Below are 17,479 nucleotides of genomic sequence, written 5' to 3'. Positions count from 1 at the left end.
TTCTAGAGAACTCCAAATCCAGTTCTGTAAAATGCATTGGAAAGCTAACTTAATTATCTTTCCAACTGTATATAGCTTGCACATTAATTCTAGCTCAATCAATACCAGATTTATTCCGAATTTGCCCTTTCTACATTTGATCCAAATTGTGTATTTGGCTGCCCAATAGCTTGAATAATGCCCACAATGCCTTGTCTTCTCTCCAAGCCCAATTCATGATGTCTTGCATCTTTTTTGCTCTAGCTCTTGTAATTGGGCCTCTATGAATGTGCAAAAGATCACTTGAAGCTTTAATGGTATTCCTTTGATAGTTCTCATCATTCCCCCTCTCTTCAAAAGGATTCGTCCTCAAATCTTCACCTACATCGAAAGGAGAAAGATAAGAAACATTAAAAGTAGCACTTACATTATACTCACCAGGAAGATCCAATTTGTAGGCATTGTCATTGATCCGTGAAACCACTTGAAATGGACCATCTCCCCTTGGAAGCAACTTGGAACGCCTTTGTGCTGGGAACCTCTTCTTTCTCATATGCACCCACACCCAATCTCCAGGCTAAAAAACCACTTGCTTACGTCCTTTGTTGGCTTGAGTAGCATATTGTTCAGTTCTCCTTTCTCTGTGTTGTCGCGTTCTCTCATGCAATTGCTTGACAAATTCAGCTTTCTTTTTACCATCCATAATAGCACGCTCATCAATAGGTAAAGGTAATAAATCCAAAGGAGTTAATGGATTAAAACCATATACAATCTCAAATGGTGAAAATTTAGCAGCTGAATGGACAGTTCTATTGTAAGCAAATTCAACATGTGGCAGACATTCTTCCTAAGTTTTCAAGTTCTTTTGAATAATGGCACGCAACAAAGTAGACAGAGTTGATTGTTACACCACTACATCGAGACATATCTTTAACTTTGAAAAAATCCTCAATTTTTCAATGGCTGCACCAAAGCTGATCAAATGGTTGTATAAAGGAAATCTTCCACATTGTTGCGGTCTGTAAACATTAGAAGTACTTAGGGCAGCCATCTATAATAGGAAGAAACAAGAGAACCTTTTTCGATATTAGCAAAGTTTTTAGTTGGTAGCATCAAAATCTTTTCCAATAAGGGCTAGGATGTCTTTATGAAGGCTGTTGCTCAAGTCATTCAAGCCTATACCATGGGTGTATTTAATATTCCAATGGGATTGTATGATAATTTCTAAAAGGGAATAGCTAAGTTTTGGAGAGGCTCTAAAGACGAAAGTAGAGGTGCAATGAAATTTAAAGATTTCTCATGTTTTAATCAAGCCCTGGTAGCTAATTCTATAGTTTATAGATTCTCTTATATCTAAAGTTTTGCAAGCAAGATAGTTTAAGTAATCAAATTTCTTGCGTACTAAACTAGCGTTTAACTCTTATTCATTTGAAGAAGCATTCTGTAGGGAAAGCAAGTTATTCACAAAGGCTAGATATAGAATTGGGACTGGTGATAAGAGTGCAAGTTTATAATAGCAATTGAATCCCAAGATACTGTTGTATTTGAGTAAAATTAGGTTCAGTAATAAGTGGAATAAGTCAGAGATTTACTAGTATTTCATAAGGGATGATGCAGATTTGATTGTGACTATTCTTCTTCCAAGAAATCCTAAAGTGGACCAAGTGTTTTGGCATTGCAATAGGCCAAGTGGTTATTCAGTAAAAAGAAGCAATTAGATTACTCAAAAGATTAACTTTCATAATTCTCCTAGTTGTTTTGATAATACATCAGATGCCTGGACCCTTGTCTTACAATCCAAAGTTAAAAACTTTGCGTGGAGTTGTTCAAAATCTACTATCAATAACTAAAAATCTTGAGTACAAGAAAGTGCTCCCAGATCTATATGCTAGTCATATGCCAGCTATGTAAAAGAAAGATGGAAAACAATGCTTTATTGGATTGTCAGTTATCTCATGAGATTTGGAAGATGGTTCCTTTTGGTAATAAGATTCAAAATCTTGCAGAGCAATTATGTTAATTGTGTTGCAGGCTAAGTCTAAGAATTTGAGGATGGTAGAAATTGAACTATTAGTTGTTTTTTGGTCATCTTGGCATGCAAGGAACCTTTTTCTTTTTGAAAGCAAGAAGGTGAACCCTATGACTTTTGTGGCAAAAGATGAAGCTATCTTAAATTCTTTTAAGGGAGTTAAAATTCCAAGTTCAAATCACTTGGAGAATTAAACGGTGATACAACAATAGGTGTGACATTCTCCTCTAAGAGATTGGTTTGAAGTCAATGTGGATGATGCAACCAATTTAGGAAAACAACTTGCTGTTTTGGGAGTTGTTGCGAGAGATTCTGAGGGGATTATATAGATACTGGCAATAGACTTTAAAGTTCTATGGGAATATAATTTGTAGAGGCTAAAGTATTGATTCCCAAGGGATCTCCAAGGGATCTCAGATTTAGTTAACAATGGAAAAGGCAACAGAACAACAATTATTTTTGAAAATGCAAGATGAACTAAAAGTTTTTGATGATTTAAAGTCTAATATTCTCATAAACTTGGTAATATTAATGCCAACTCTTTTGCATTAATTGCTTGAGTATGAAAGTCTGCTATGTGGGCCAATGAATGATTTTGTTTTTATTTAAAATTTAAATAATAAATTTAATTAAAAATAAATAAATAATATATAAAATGTTAATAATTATAAAAAATTAATTTTAATATAAATAATAATGTAAATGTTATTATAACTAATACAATGGGCACTTCACCAAATAAGATATTGCATTATAACTTAATGTAATATAATGCTATATAATCCAAATACACCATAATATAATATAATATAATTTTAAAGCAATAAGTCCTAATACAATTAGGTGTGCCAAATAGCAAATACACGGCACTCGCCGGTAAACATCCTATACTAATAACGCTGTTTTCCGCAAATTGTGTATATTTTACATTTACTTGTAAATACCCCATACCCGGAGGGCGCGGTCTTAAATGTTACCCTCACAAATCTATAGGGTAGTGCATTTACCTTCGGCAATAAGCCAAGTATCCGATCAGAGTGAAAAAGGAAAGCGAAAATACAGAACCCATTCATTGATCATTTCACAAAACCAACGGGACGAATGGCGCTGCAGTGGTTAATACTTGCTTATGCGGTGGCAGCAGAGGCCGCGATAGCCATTCTCTTGACAATTCCCTCACCTAAGCTCTTAAAGAATCGTTTGGTTTCCCTTGTCTCTCTCATTCTCCAACCAGCCCTCTTTATAGTTCCCTTTGCCGGTTTCCAGCTCCTCGGTACCCAGTTGTTTTTCCTTTGTTTTTTAATATAATTTTCTATTATTTTTTTCATTTTTATTCAGGGTTGACGATTTTCTTGATTTGAGGACTTGGTTATGGCTGTATTTGTGCAGATATCTATTGGAAGAGCGAGCATCGCTTGATGTGCACTTCTGAGATCTGCACGGCTGCTGAGAGAGATCGATATGAGAAGTCCGTAAGTGTTTCTCTAATTTGCTTATTTATGATTTTATTTTAAAAAATAAAAATTTATGGAATTATCAATTTATGCAGTTGGATGTAATTGCTATGATTTTTCCCTTATTAAAAATGCTAAAAATTCCTAAAATTTGCTAGGATGTGAGTAGCTTGCAAAAGCTTTTTTTTTTTCATTTTAATAATTTGTCTTGAAGAACAATTGATTAATAGTTGTCAAGAGACTTCTTGTTTTTCTATGAGAGCAGGTTTTGTAAGAAATTGTGTCAGGAAATATGTGAATACAATATCTTGGTGAACTTTGGTTCTATTTTAGTAGTAATTGAACCATTCACTCTTCTATGTTTTCGACCTTTTTATTCCTTTCCTTTATCGAAACCAGAAAGCCATACACTCTATAACACTGTAAGTTTCTTTGATAATCCGTCAATCAATCAAAGATTTTGAAGGAAGTGAGTTGATTGGCAAAGTCTAGGAGTGTCCCCAAATGTGCTTCAGAAGCAGGAAAGAGGCAAGCGAGGCCCTACACATATGCTAGCATGAATGGAGGATTTATTTTCATCAATATTCATTTTTTTATTATCTTCCCTTTTATTTTTTATTATCTCTTCTCTTTCTTCATTTTCCCCTTCTTTTCTCATTAAGTCATGGATTTGCTGTCGTGAAAGCAACAAAATTGTGTGTATGTTTGTGCATAGGAGGAATATAAATGAAAATTATGGTCTCAAGGATGTTTTGTTGAAAAATGTGTTTTTTCTTTTAGTTGTTTCATCTCTATTGATGCTTTGGATTAATAGTCAAATAAGAAATTCTTTTGCTATGGCTGTTCTCCTATACTCACTTTGTAATAAACCAAAAGTGAATTGAGAGAACTTGATCGCCAGATCTTACATATGGGTAAGAATCTTTTATGTGTTCAAATTTAATTAAGATTCATCCTTTTGTGAGTCAATTAACGTAAGACACTTTAAGGTCACACAAAGTAAAATCATGTTATAAGGTTTAGGTGCGGTGAATAGCTCACCTGATGGAAGGAGCCGCTTAATGTAAAAGTGATCAATTTTTGCACTTCCCTTCAATCAGTTTTAGCAACTTAATTGGTCAGGAGTTTTTTCTCAGAAGCAATGATTGCAGTATCAAAACATAGGCTCATCATATAAACTTTGGAAATATTTTAAATTTGGGAGTGTACAGATATTATATTGATTAATTGTGTTTTCAATTTGCAGTTCCAGATCTGAAAACACATCTAGTAGCACTCTTATCTAGACAGTTTTTATGTTATTTATTTGAAGTAGATTTCTAGTTTCCCTATACATATGTTTTGATACGTACTAATTAGAACTTAAGTTATGTTTCTGTCATAGATCAATTAAAGAAATAGTATAACAATTTCTTTTTCAGAATTGTTTCTACCTTCTGGCTTTGCCAAATTTCTGTCATATGTCTATGTACTTTATATTCTTTTCTCCAAAAAATGCTCTTTCTTCTTTTTTTTATACTTATTTATTATTTTTCTTCCCTTTCACTTTCTTCTCCATTATAGATCATTTACTCTTTGGGTGGGGGTTTATGCCCTCTAAATTTCATTCTGAACGCTTATACTTTGTACACTCATTTAATAACTTTAAAATATCAATTTTTATTCTAAACACTCTTTCGAATGTCATAATAGTCCTCATTAAACACGTTCTTTAAGATGCTTTGTTTCGTTTTTACACCTATAAAAATGGTCCTCTATTTTAAATGTGTTGGCTTCTTCTTTTTCTATTTCTTTCCCTCATTCATTGTTCTTGCTTTATTTGTATTGTTTCCTTTATTCAATGACATATGTTGTGACTTCAAGCCTAGTATTATTTTTGTTTTCAAGATGACCATTGCCATGAATCATGAATGTCTGTGAAGATCTTTTGAATTGGGAATGCCAATATGACTTTCTTCTTGCTTTTTCACATTGGTTCTTCCTTTACTTCATTTTCCTCCCTCAATTATTCATGTACGTATTTCAATGATGTTATCACAGGGGAGACAATGAACATTGATTTGATTTTTCATGGGCGATATTTGTTAAAACTAAGTAATAATTTTACGGTACATTAGATTTGATGTTGAAGAGGATTAGGGTATAAGATAAAATAATTGTGCAGATAATGGGTGTATTGGATGGGGTGCAGATAGTAATAAAAAAATAAATAAATTATGTATTAAATTTTCCATAATAGTAAATAACATTAAGGATATTATAGTAATATAAACATTTATTAAAATGTGAGTGTTCAGATTAAATTGAAGAGTGCAAGTAGCCGGGGCACCCTTAGTCCTTTAGGAGTCTAGCATCAAGAAAACTGTTATTGTGGTGTTTGTTTTGTTCTCAATAACTGTTACTATATTTATATACAATATTTGATATCAGTATTCAATTGTTTAAATATATTAGTTGCAATACTTGTGTTTCTTAAGGATGAGCTATATGTGGTGTGAATTCAATTGCTTGAAGAATTAAATGTTGAAAAATTCCTGACATTGTGATTTATGGATTAAAAATAAAGGGAAAAAATATAGAAACCTTATGTTTATCTCGTCAATTCTATTTGATTCGTGGTCAAAAAATGAAATGATAAATTTTATTGATGATCAGAAGCTTTATTGTTACGTATTGGTTTGCTTTATCCAAAGAAAGTTGTAGAAGCTTTATTGTTATGTATTGGTTTGCTTTATCCAAAGAAAGTTGTCTATCATATATGATTTTTGACATATAAAAGGCCAGTTTAGTATTTTAGTGCCTTAAATAGTTATTATTATCCGTGCAAATTAGTTGTGAAATAATTAGGCATTTAATAATTAGTTAAACTTTGAGTTAGTGCTTATTGAAGGATTTGCTGCAGAAGGAAATGAATGATGATGATTTCAAATCATTGATTTGTAGAAAAATGAGATGGCATTATGATTATAAAGAGTTTTCTGTGAGAATCTGTGTAATCTCTTGGTGATTGAATGAACAGAGAAGCAGCAGAAAAGCACAGAGAGCCCAGTTTCTACATGTGTTGCAATTTAAGTGTGTACTTTATAAAGCATCACTGGATAAGGAAGCCTTGATTCTTTCATTGATTGCACCATTGATTTTTCTGTCTGAGAATTGTGCTCTTACATGTAGTTCTTGGCAAAGGGCACAGCCATCCTATCCCATGATCCAATTTCATCAAAGCATTTACATTTTCTTTTCGAAGTTTCTTTATTACCGTATATCTGTTCTGATAAGGTTATTTTTATTATACTTACTGTTGAGGTGATTTCTGCAGATCTACAAGGCTCAAAGGAATGTTATTCTCTGTGCTGCAGCATGCCTTCTGTACTGGTATTAAGCAGTAGTCTGTTAGTTTCATCTTCAGAAACTTCCTTTCAAGATTTATACTTAAATAATATTTGTTCATGGTTACAGGTCTATCTTCCGTATTTGTAAGTATTACAAGGACGTTCAAAGATTGGAGGAAGTAGAAAAGAGATACAAGGAAGAGTAACTTTTGTCATTCTGCCATTTGGGGCAACGGCCAAATAGTAGGAATTCAGTTTAGATAAATGAGTTGATTTACATAGTATTGGCCATTAGGTATGGAAACTTGACTTTCCATTTCCGCATTATCTTAAATTAGATGTATTTGCTAGTGTGTTAACTGGTTTGTTAATCTTTCTTCCGCTAGAAACATATACTTGTCTTTGCATTAACACTGCTGCAATTTGTGAGAAATAAATTGTGTTAAATTTAAGCAAACACAGATATGATTTATTTATTAATTGTATCGAAACATCAAAATATGGATACAATCTGTTTATTATTTGTGTTGACTCATTTTAACTTATTTAATATAAAAATAATAAATTAATTTAAAAATAATAAATATGTGAATATTATTCCTAAAAATAAGTCATAAATAAACTAATATGATATAAATATCATATGACTAAATTTATAACACAATATTGATATGATACGGAAAATTAATTTAGTGTTTAGTATGTATGTTAGTTAATTTTTTCAATAGTATTATTACATATTAAATATTAATTGATATTTGTGTTATAAATGTGTAATCATGTAGAGGTAGTTTAACATGGATACGATACAATTATTTATTATTTCTTGTTAATGTTTGTTTTTCTTCCTATCTATACATGTTTCTCGTGTGAATGTTTTTGTTTTATTTATTATTGTTATTAATCTTTTAACTATGAGCAAGAGTTTGGGGAAGGTAGTTAACAATACCTAAACAGCCAACACACGACCCACGTATAGCTATTATTTTAAAATGATAGATATTTCTTATAATATCCTTTTTAATGACAAATTTAACTTTAATTAAAGTCAATCCTCATGAAATACTAATCGTTCCCAATATCCATGAGTTTTTCGATTCTTAAGTGGGGCAAAAAAAATTGGAAGATGTCTTACAAAACAATCACTTGTATTAAAAAAAAAAAAGAAAGAAAACTTTTGTAGACTTTTTTTAATTTATATAAAAATATTTTTTTTATTTGCTCACTCTTGGTTTAAAATAATGCAGAGATATACATGTAATTTTTGGCTTAAAAATAAAATGGGGTTTATAATAAGAGTGTAAACGTATTTAACATGTGGTTTAGTTAGGTATATTGCGTCAATAAATGCAATTTCAACAAAAGGTAAATTTTATAAATATTTAAAATGAATTTGAGAGAATTTTGGAAGGGTGACAAGAATTGAACTCTAAAATTAAAGGTATGTACAATGGTACTAACAATAATTCTGCTCCACTAGAAAAAAGATCCCAAGGATAATTGCATTGGGATAAAAAAAACAAAAAAAGTAGTTTGGACAATCACTCCACTTTTTTTTTTTTTTTAAAGTCTCTTGACCATCTTTGGTTGGTTAGGTAGTGTAGCTTAAATGTTTTAGTTTTAAAATGTTTGATAAAAAAATTATAGTTGTAATTTAGAAGATAAGTTAATTTTATTTTACACTTGTATAATGAAAAATATATAATATTTTTACTATTATTTTCATAATTATTATTTAAAATCATATTGGTCCCACAATATCAACTTTATATTACAGTTGCAATCTTTTTTTTTTTTTTGGCACAGCACCTCAATACTATACAGGGCTTGAGATTGCCTTAACATTAGTCAAAATTTAGACAATTTTACCCTTACAATAAATGGCCATGTATCATAATTTATTAATTATTAGGTATTTACTTTATGACTTATATAACACTTTTAAATGAAACATAATATTTTTAGTACCCCCCACGTATAATCACAGGAAGTAAATTATAAGAGATATATTGATATGAAACCCGCCAAAAACTGATGCGGCCCTAATCAATTTAGTCTCCAAGATCGAATTTAAACCTAGAATTGAATGGAACCACAACCCAATGCTCAATGAAAGCATGGATCATTTATGAGGATGCCACAATCAGTTATGGATGATCTTATTGATAAGTCAAGAATTTGAATGCCATGGAAATCCGATACGTTGAAAGAGTTAGTTTAAGAACTAAAGAGAATTAACTCTCTCACTAATTGTATTAAAACTAATCTATCTTTCTTATTGGATGTGAGTACATTATATATGACTGGTTACAAGAAATTCCGCCCCATAATTACCCTTAGTATTTTCATAAATAAATTTTAAACCAAAATCAAATCAGAATCCTAATCTAAAGCAAATAAGGAAAGACTCTAAATCAAATCAGAATCCTAATCAGCTTAAATGTCTTACATCAATTAAAATGGAAACTAGGCAATTAAAACAGAAATAACTAATTTGTTTCGCCATTCGCCATTTGCCTCCTCAAGAAATAGGAAAGTATCCAAAAAGAAAAGTAGTATATTCTCGTAACATGAAAGTATCCAACACTATAAAAAAACTTGCAATAGATGACAGACACTTTGTGATAGATTCTAAGAAAAATGGCATAAGTCATAAAAGCATGATAGATTCATGATAAATTTTGTCTATCAAGTATTCATGACGGACTCGTGATAGAAATAAATTATGTCAAGAATATATGACAACTTTGTGGTAGAATATATTATATCAAGAATTCATGATAAAATTTTAGTGTTGACTTGATTTTGATGATTTTTTGACTGAAATTTTTGGTATTATTTAAAATAAAATATTATATGAATCAAGAAACGTTATCGTTTCACATAAGTTGGAACGATGATATTTTGCTTATAAATTTAAAATATTAAATATTTAAAATTTTTATTATAAAATAAAAATAAACTATTAAAATAAAAATTAAAAGTTAAAATTAAAAAGAAACCCTCGATTTTTTATTTCTAAGTGTTGAGGCTTCCACCTATTGTCTCACCAAACTCTTCTCTCATAAAACCCCCTGAAACCCTAGCCTCCTCACAACCTCTCTCAATCGACATAGGTAGATGCTCACATCCATAGCAACCATGGTAGAAGCATTATAATCGGGCTACGTTTCTTGATGCAGCGTAAGCGTGGGGGTGCTCATGGCCACTGCTAGTCGCATGTGGTGACCACAAAAAGAAGCAATAAAGTTGTAGCAAAGCCTATTTCATGTTGGTTGCAGTTGTAGCAGACTAGGGGGTGACCTTCTAATGGCCATTTCTGGCACAAATCAGTTGCTGGTGGTGGCGATGGTCATGCAGCATAATGGAGGCTCTCTCCTTGTGCCGACGACAACATAGAAAAGCACTAGTGTAAGTTGTTGTTTGAAATGGCTGCAATGGACGCAAAGCAATTGGCAGCTACGGGGAAAAGGAAAAATGAAATTAGGTCCTTCATCGTGCTAAGCGTAACAATGTAATGTTCACATAACATCATCAAATATCATAATGATAAGGAGGTTTGTCCAAACTTTGAATGATATCATCCATTCTGTCATTCTATATGTATCCCCACTTCAATTTCATTTGTGGGAAATCTATTTGTGTTCTTAAGCTGACCTATTAGATTTGATAGTTGCTTAAAGAATATTAATTTTTTCTATATATCTTATGGTTTAATTTTTATTTTTTTGTCTTAGAACTTATTCTTTCAGCCTTAGGACTTCATCTTTCCCAATTTCACATCTGCAACTTCTCTCGATTTCTTGTCTCTTCAGATTGGTATGATTTCAATTGATTTATTGTCTCTTCAAAACCTTGGATATTGTAATGTGCCTGGATTGTTTATCGGTTTGTCTAGTGGAAATTGAATTTGCTATAGGGCTTTCAAATTTCACTATAAACTACCAATTTTAAATATTTGTTCTTTAATTCTCTTTAGTTCTTATACAATCTCTTTGAACTTATTAGATTTATGTGGTGTTCAAACTCTTGACTTATCAATCAGATCATCCGTAACTGATTGTGGCGTCCTCACATACCAAGTTTCATGCTTTCCTTGAGCATCGGCTCGAGGTTCCATTCTAGATTTAGATTTGATCTTGGAGACTAAATTGATTAGGGTCGCGTCAGTTCTTGGTGGGGTTCATATCACTAATAATCTTCTTCACTTTGTCACTATTAGTAAATGTCTTTCGTAGTGCTCCTAGAGAATTCATGATATTGGTGAATTTAGTGTACATATCATGAACACTCTCATATGACTCCATTTGAAGCATCTCATATTGTCTAGTGAATTTTAGACTCTTTTACTTGATTAGTTCCCTAATAGACAACTTTAAGTTTTCTCCAAATTTTATAAGCATTAGAGCAACCTGAGGCCTATGAAATTCCTTTTTATCTAACGCACAAAATAAAACATTCATGGCTTTAGAATTTAAAGACATCTTTCTTTAATCCAACTCACTCCACTCACTTGAAGGTTTTGGAATTTCTGCTCCATTTTTATAATTCTTCTTAAGAATGAAAGGACCATTACAAACCATTTCCTACATTTTATAGTCTATGGCTTGTAAATAGATTCTCATCCTAGTCTTGCAATAAGGATAGTCATTACCATTAAAAAAATAGAGGTCTAGTGGTGGATGGACCTTTCATGAAGGTTGAGCTACTTTGGCTTGCTATGGATCTTTGACTCTAGATAGTTAAGTCTTAGCAACAGAACCTCACTCTGATATCAATCCAAATTCTAGCTAGGCAACCCAAGAAAGGGGTGAATTGGGTTTTTAAAAAAATCTTCAAAAAACAATACCACAAATCAATACCAAGAATTACCACAACCAATAATAATAATAATTTCAACGACAAGTAAATTTAAAGAGTCAAGGGTAGAGAAAATGAACACGATAATTTTGCATGGTTCGGCAACCCACCTACATTCACGCCTCCAAGCAAACCAAGCTTGAGGATTTCACTAATCAAGCCTTACAACCCAAGGCTTCAAGAAGTTTACAATTGATTTCTAAGGTGTCAATGTAACTTTACAATTCGAGATGATCCCATACATCTTCTCCAAAGTTCCCAACACTTACGATAATCACTCAACTTTTGATGTTAAAATGAAGATTACAAAGGTCACACTCCTTACAAGAGTGAGCTAATGAATCAATGTATATGAATAAGCAGATGAAAGCTCAAGATGATTTGTATGAAGAAGTTTAAACTTGAAAAAGATTGAAGAACACATTTGAAATGAGTTTGATTTGACTTTTTATAGTTGTAACAAGAAAACTGGTTGTTATTCACTTTCTAAGCGTTATCAGATTGTCGTTAATTATGAAAAGGATCGTCGTTTGGCTTATGTGGCAAGTTATCGTTATGAAACAATTTGAAAATTTTTCACAATTGGTCATCGCCTACGGGTTGTCGGTTTACCATTTAATTTGAGAGTCCACTGATTGGAGCCAACTTGCTGCTTGCAATTTAATCAGTTTGCCGTTTGATTCCAGAAACTCTTTTGTCCAAAGTCGGCTTGCTGCTTGTTAGTAAACGATTTGTTGTTTGATTCCAAAAACTGCTAGAAAATTATCAGTTAGCTGCTATAATAAAACGGTTATGCCGCTAATTTTCTAAAATTATAATTGGCCCTAAACTTTTGTAAAATTACATCATGGCCCAAAAAGTTATAGAACTTTTCAAATAGGTCCATGTCCAGAATTTCAAAGTAATACTGTTGATTTAAAAGTTCTTAAAATATTTTCAATTTATTCCATAAACTTGAAAGCAATTAATTTCATAAAATCATTTTTTCCTTTAAGTATAGAACCTTTTATATTACGAAAATAATGATTTGTTTAAAATGTCATGAAAATTAATTTGACATTTTAAATACTTAATCATGCATAAATTTAATCATACTTGCTTTACAAGAAATGTAATAAAAGAAATCACCTAAGCTAGTATCTTTTATGCTTGTCCTTGACTTGATTTGCTTTTTGTCCTTTTTCCATTGAGTACCTTGAACTTGATCTCACATGTATGATTTTGTCCTTCAAAAGCTAGTGAGATTTGAAACATATATATATATATATATATATATATATATATATATATATATACAAACACACACACCAATATACCCTTAATGCATTGTTTGTTATCATGAAAATCAAAGACCATATAACTGTTTAGGCCAACAGCATCCTTACTTTGTTAAAGTGAGGGTGCTCTCACTAGAGAAAGACTCTCTCTCTCTCTCTCTCTCTCTTCATACATACATACATATACATTTGCTTTTCCAGGGTGATAGTTTATTTCACAATTGTAATCCTTGACAAGCTCTAGCCAACACCGTTGTCGCATATTCAACTCCTTCTGTGTAAAGAAGTATTTGAGGCTCTTATGATCAGTGTAAATCTTACAATCTGCCCTCATTAAATAATGACGCCATATTTTTAATGCGTGTACCACCGCTGCCAACTCCAAATCATGCGTTGGATAATTTTTCTCTTATTCCTTCAATTGTCTAGAAGCATACACAATGGTTTTTCCATTTGCATGAGGACGCACCCTATGCCATTTGTGGAGGCATCGCCATAAATGAAAAAATCCTCAGAGCTATTAGGAATGGCTAGGATTGGAGTAGTGACCAGTTGTCATTTTAGTTCTTCAAAACTTTTCTCTCATTCTGAGGTCCATACAAACTTGGCATTTTTCTTTGTCAACTGGGTTAATGGCATCGCGATCTTCGAGAATCCTTCCACAAATCTTCGGTAGTATCTAGCCAAACCTAAGAAGCTTCTGACTTCTTTGGGATTAGTTGGTTGGGACCATTGGCTTTCGACTTTCACCTTTGAGGGGTCTAGTGAAATTCCATCCTTAGACACGACGTGTCCTAGGAATATAACTTTTTCAAGCCAAAATTCACATTTCTTGAGTTTTGTATAAAGTTGCTTCTCCTTCAAGGTCTGAAGAGCGATCTGTAAATGCTCAACATGCTCTTCATTTGTTTGTGAGTAGATCAAAATGTCGTCAATGAACACCACTATGAATTTGTCTAGGAAATCTTTAAATACTTTGTTCATGAGGTCCATGAAGGCTGTTGGGGCATTAGTTAGTCCAAATGACATAACAACAAAGTCATAATATCCATAACATGTTCTGAATGCTGTTTTAAGAATATCTTCTTCCCTAATTCTCAACTGGTGATATCCTGATCGAAGATCAATCTTTAAAAATACTGATGCTCCTTGCAAATGATCAAACAAGTCATTTATGCGTGGAAGTGGGTATTTGTTCTTGATAGTTACCTTATTTAGCTCTCGATAGTCAATGCACATTCGCATGGATCCATCCTTTTTTTTTACGAATAATACTGGTGCTTCCCATGGTGAATGACTTGGGCGTATGTAGCCTTTGTCCAGTAACTCCTATAATTGACTCTTTAACACCTTTAATTCTGATGGGGCCATCCTATAGGGCGCCTTTGAAATTAGAGCAGTTCTTGATATTACTGCGGGGTTCCTTCCGCATCCGTCTTGTTGAGTGTGAATACTCGAGCATTAGCCTTTTCTTGTTGCATACCATTTTCTGGGCAGTCCCTGATGAATTTTCCTTCCTTTCCACATTTGAAACATGTTATAGTATTTGCTCAACATTCTCCAGGGTGAGTTCTGCTGCTTTGATTGCACTTTGACTTTCGTGGGACTTCCTTCTGATGATTCTTTGGGCATTTGCTTTTACTCTGATCCTGGACCACTGGCATTCCCTTTCTCTTATTATTAATTGAGCGTTGTCTTTCTACAAAGTTCCCCTATTCCACACTTCCTTTGTTTCTTCGTTTTTTTTTCCTTTTTTTCTTCATCTGCTTGCTCAATTACCAAGGCTCCATCGATGAGTTCGTTGAAGGAAGCATCACGAACTCCTGCCACCTTTAAATCCTTTGCGAGATCTTTGCATAATCCTTGTATAAAGTGGTCCTTTTTCAAGTCTTCTGTTGCATCCATATGTGGGGCATATCGAGAGAGCTCATCAAATTTTCGGATGTACTCTAGCACATACATCCTTCCTTGTTGTAAATAAATAAACTCTCTTCTTTTAGATGACTGAGCCGTCTCTGAAAAGTATTTGTTATAGAAGTGTTCTTTAAATTCCACCAATTGCATCAATGCTTCATTAGGGATTCGTTTGATAAAGTCCCACCAATATTCTGCCGCTCCTCGTAGAATAAAGGAGACACAAGTGACTTTTTCTTCTTCTGGCACTTTGGTTACTTCTATCATTATGTCCATGGTTCGCAACCATTGGTCTACTACGATAGGATCTACATCGCCTTCAAATGTGGTGGATTTAATCTTCTAAATTCGCTTCCGGCGTTGTTCATTGCATGAGCATGTTCATCCCTTCTAACTTCTCTTTCCAAGAGTCGTGCCACAATGTTTGTAAGTCGATCAATTGCAGATTGCTCCCCTGCAGTTCCTTTCGCCCTTCTTCTTCTATTACCCCTAGCGCTTGACATCTCAACGAGTTTTTAATCTAATTTCTATGTGTCAAACAAAGCAAATGTAAGATTTCTAACTAACCTAATTCTATGTTTTTACTAAAAAGCCGAGCCTTGTCCTTCCCCTTGACTTGTGCCTATGGACGGTCTACAGAATCGCTTTAAACCTTGGGCTCTGATACCAATTTGCAACAGTCCACTTAAATATCTATTTTTAAAATATTTAAAACATAGTTACTTTTAATACGATTTCTAAAAGTTTAACACAACAAACAAAATTTTCTTCATAAAGTAAAAGTCATACAGAGATTCCATAATTTATTTCAAAACTTGATTATTACATAAAGCTAAGATGTTTATTTTTTTTATTTAAACAAAGTTGAGCCCTCTTAAAATCGCAAGGTCTGTTATGCTCATATGCACTTCATCTTGGTTAGGACTTGGCGCGAACTTGCCCTACTCATTGTTACCTGCAATGTAAGGACTTTATGAGAGAATGCCCAGTAAGATAACACTTTTATGCATGTATAAATTATTATGAATATGGATGACCATCTTAAGCTTTTAAAAGAAACTTAGAAAATACAAAACAACTTCATTAGGGCCCTAGGTATGTTGCACTACAAGGTTGTCACTTTTACTCTTTAAACAATATGCCCTTGGGCCTCATTAGTTGATCCTTTGGGCGTTACGTATCGCCGTCCCCAAAAGATTTCTTTTCACTTAGCTTTGAGGGCTTGCCCTCCTTGGAAACTTTGCCACTAAGTAGTACAACAACCTATATTTCATAAATTCTTTTTCTAAAATGTCTTCTTCATAATGTAATCCATGATATGCATGCATTTAATGCAACTTATGCCATAACATTTAAAGTTCCTAGATGCATAACAGAATTAATACACAACACTATTTAAGAACAAGATTCTTTAATACAGGCGGCATAACCGACCATAGCATAATTAAGTATAAGTATCACAGATTAGGCGGCAGAGCCGACCATAACATAACTAAGTATCATAGATTAGGCGGCAGAGCCAATCATAATGTAACAAAGTATCATAACTTAGGCGGCAGAGCCGACCATAACGTAACTAAGTAACATAGATTATAACTAATCACATCATAATAGCCATCACAACATATAGGAATGGTTAAAACTGAAGTTAAGTATGAAAAATTTTTTGTCCTTACATTGCAGTTGAAGTGTTACTTACCTCTTGACCTTGACTTCTCTAGACCTTTCTAAATTAAGGATTTCTCTACACTTGATATTATGACTTAGAATAGAAGAAAATGAACTTTCTAGGTTGGATTGAAAATGAAAGGAGTTAGGGGGTATTTATAGGATTTCTTAAGGCTAATGGATGGCTAGGATTTTGCCACCATAACTCTTGATCAATGGTTGAGATTAATCTTCATAAATACTTTACTAAATTCTAAAATTCTTAACTTTCTCTACACACTTCCCTTACATCATTGCTTATCTCATTACTTATGTTATTATTACTTATCTCATTGCTTATGTCATCATAACTTAGAATTAAATATTTTATATAATAATAATAATAATAATAATATTATTATTATTATTAATAATACTTAAAATAAATTCTATTATATTTAAGTGAGAAAATTGTACCTCACATTTTTTTTTTAAACTATATTTGTAGCAGTCTAAGTTCCATGTAAATTTTTTTAGAATAACACAAAGAATTAAATAAATAAACAACAAATGAACATATTATTTTTTGATACCTTTTCAATTATTTGGAGAGTTATCTAGAGTAAAATATTTCAAACATGTCTTGATCAAAATGGGTCAAGAAAAAATATAAACAATAATATTTTATATAAAATTTAGCAATATGTGCACCCACTTAGTTTTCAAAATTTAAAAATATGTAATTTGATAATTATTTAGACATAATTTCAAAGATTTTTTTTAATGCAATGAAAAAAGACCAAATAACTTAATAAATTGTGTAATATAACTATTAAACAAATACACAACCTTTTACTACATACAACGACTCAAATCATCTAAAAATTATTAACATTAAATCATTTTTAATTTTAAATTAAAATTCACCGGTGTACATAATTCATGTGATATTGTGAAATATATATTTAATAAAAAGAGTAAAAACTAAAA

At 32.3% G+C, this 17,479-nt stretch overlaps 1 protein-coding gene across 1 annotated transcript; it reads left to right on the top strand.

The window, feature by feature from the left end:
- The first annotated feature begins 2,962 nt into the window (after positions 1 to 2,962).
- Positions 2,963 to 7,248, top strand: LOC102610667 (hypothetical protein). The gene is made up of 4 exons (XM_006493203.4): positions 2,963 to 3,281; positions 3,398 to 3,480; positions 6,779 to 6,834; positions 6,919 to 7,248. The coding sequence occupies exons 1-4, from the start codon at positions 3,110 to 3,112 to the stop codon at positions 6,995 to 6,997; spliced, it is 390 nt and encodes a 129-aa protein (XP_006493266.1). The 5' UTR covers positions 2,963 to 3,109; the 3' UTR covers positions 6,998 to 7,248.
- The last annotated feature ends 10,231 nt before the right edge of the window (positions 7,249 to 17,479 follow it).

The sequence above is a fragment of the Citrus sinensis genome, chromosome 3, assembly GCF_022201045.2.
Source record: "Citrus sinensis cultivar Valencia sweet orange chromosome 3, DVS_A1.0, whole genome shotgun sequence".
Taxonomy (NCBI): domain Eukaryota; kingdom Viridiplantae; phylum Streptophyta; class Magnoliopsida; order Sapindales; family Rutaceae; genus Citrus; species Citrus sinensis.
Note: the sequence above shows the minus strand (reverse complement) of the source record. Positions and strands in the feature narration are given on the sequence as shown.

Excerpts from the sequence above, each read along its gene's own strand:
- LOC102610667 (XM_006493203.4), top strand. The coding sequence starts at position 3,110 with ATGGCGCTGCAGTGGTTAATACTTGCTTATGCGGTGGCAGCAGAGGCC. Across the intron at positions 3,282-3,397 it reads TGCCGGTTTCCAGCTCCTCG|ATATCTATTGGAAGAGCGAG; the intron begins GTACCCAGTTGT and ends GTATTTGTGCAG. Across the intron at positions 6,835-6,918 it reads GCAGCATGCCTTCTGTACTG|GTCTATCTTCCGTATTTGTA; the intron begins GTATTAAGCAGT and ends TCATGGTTACAG.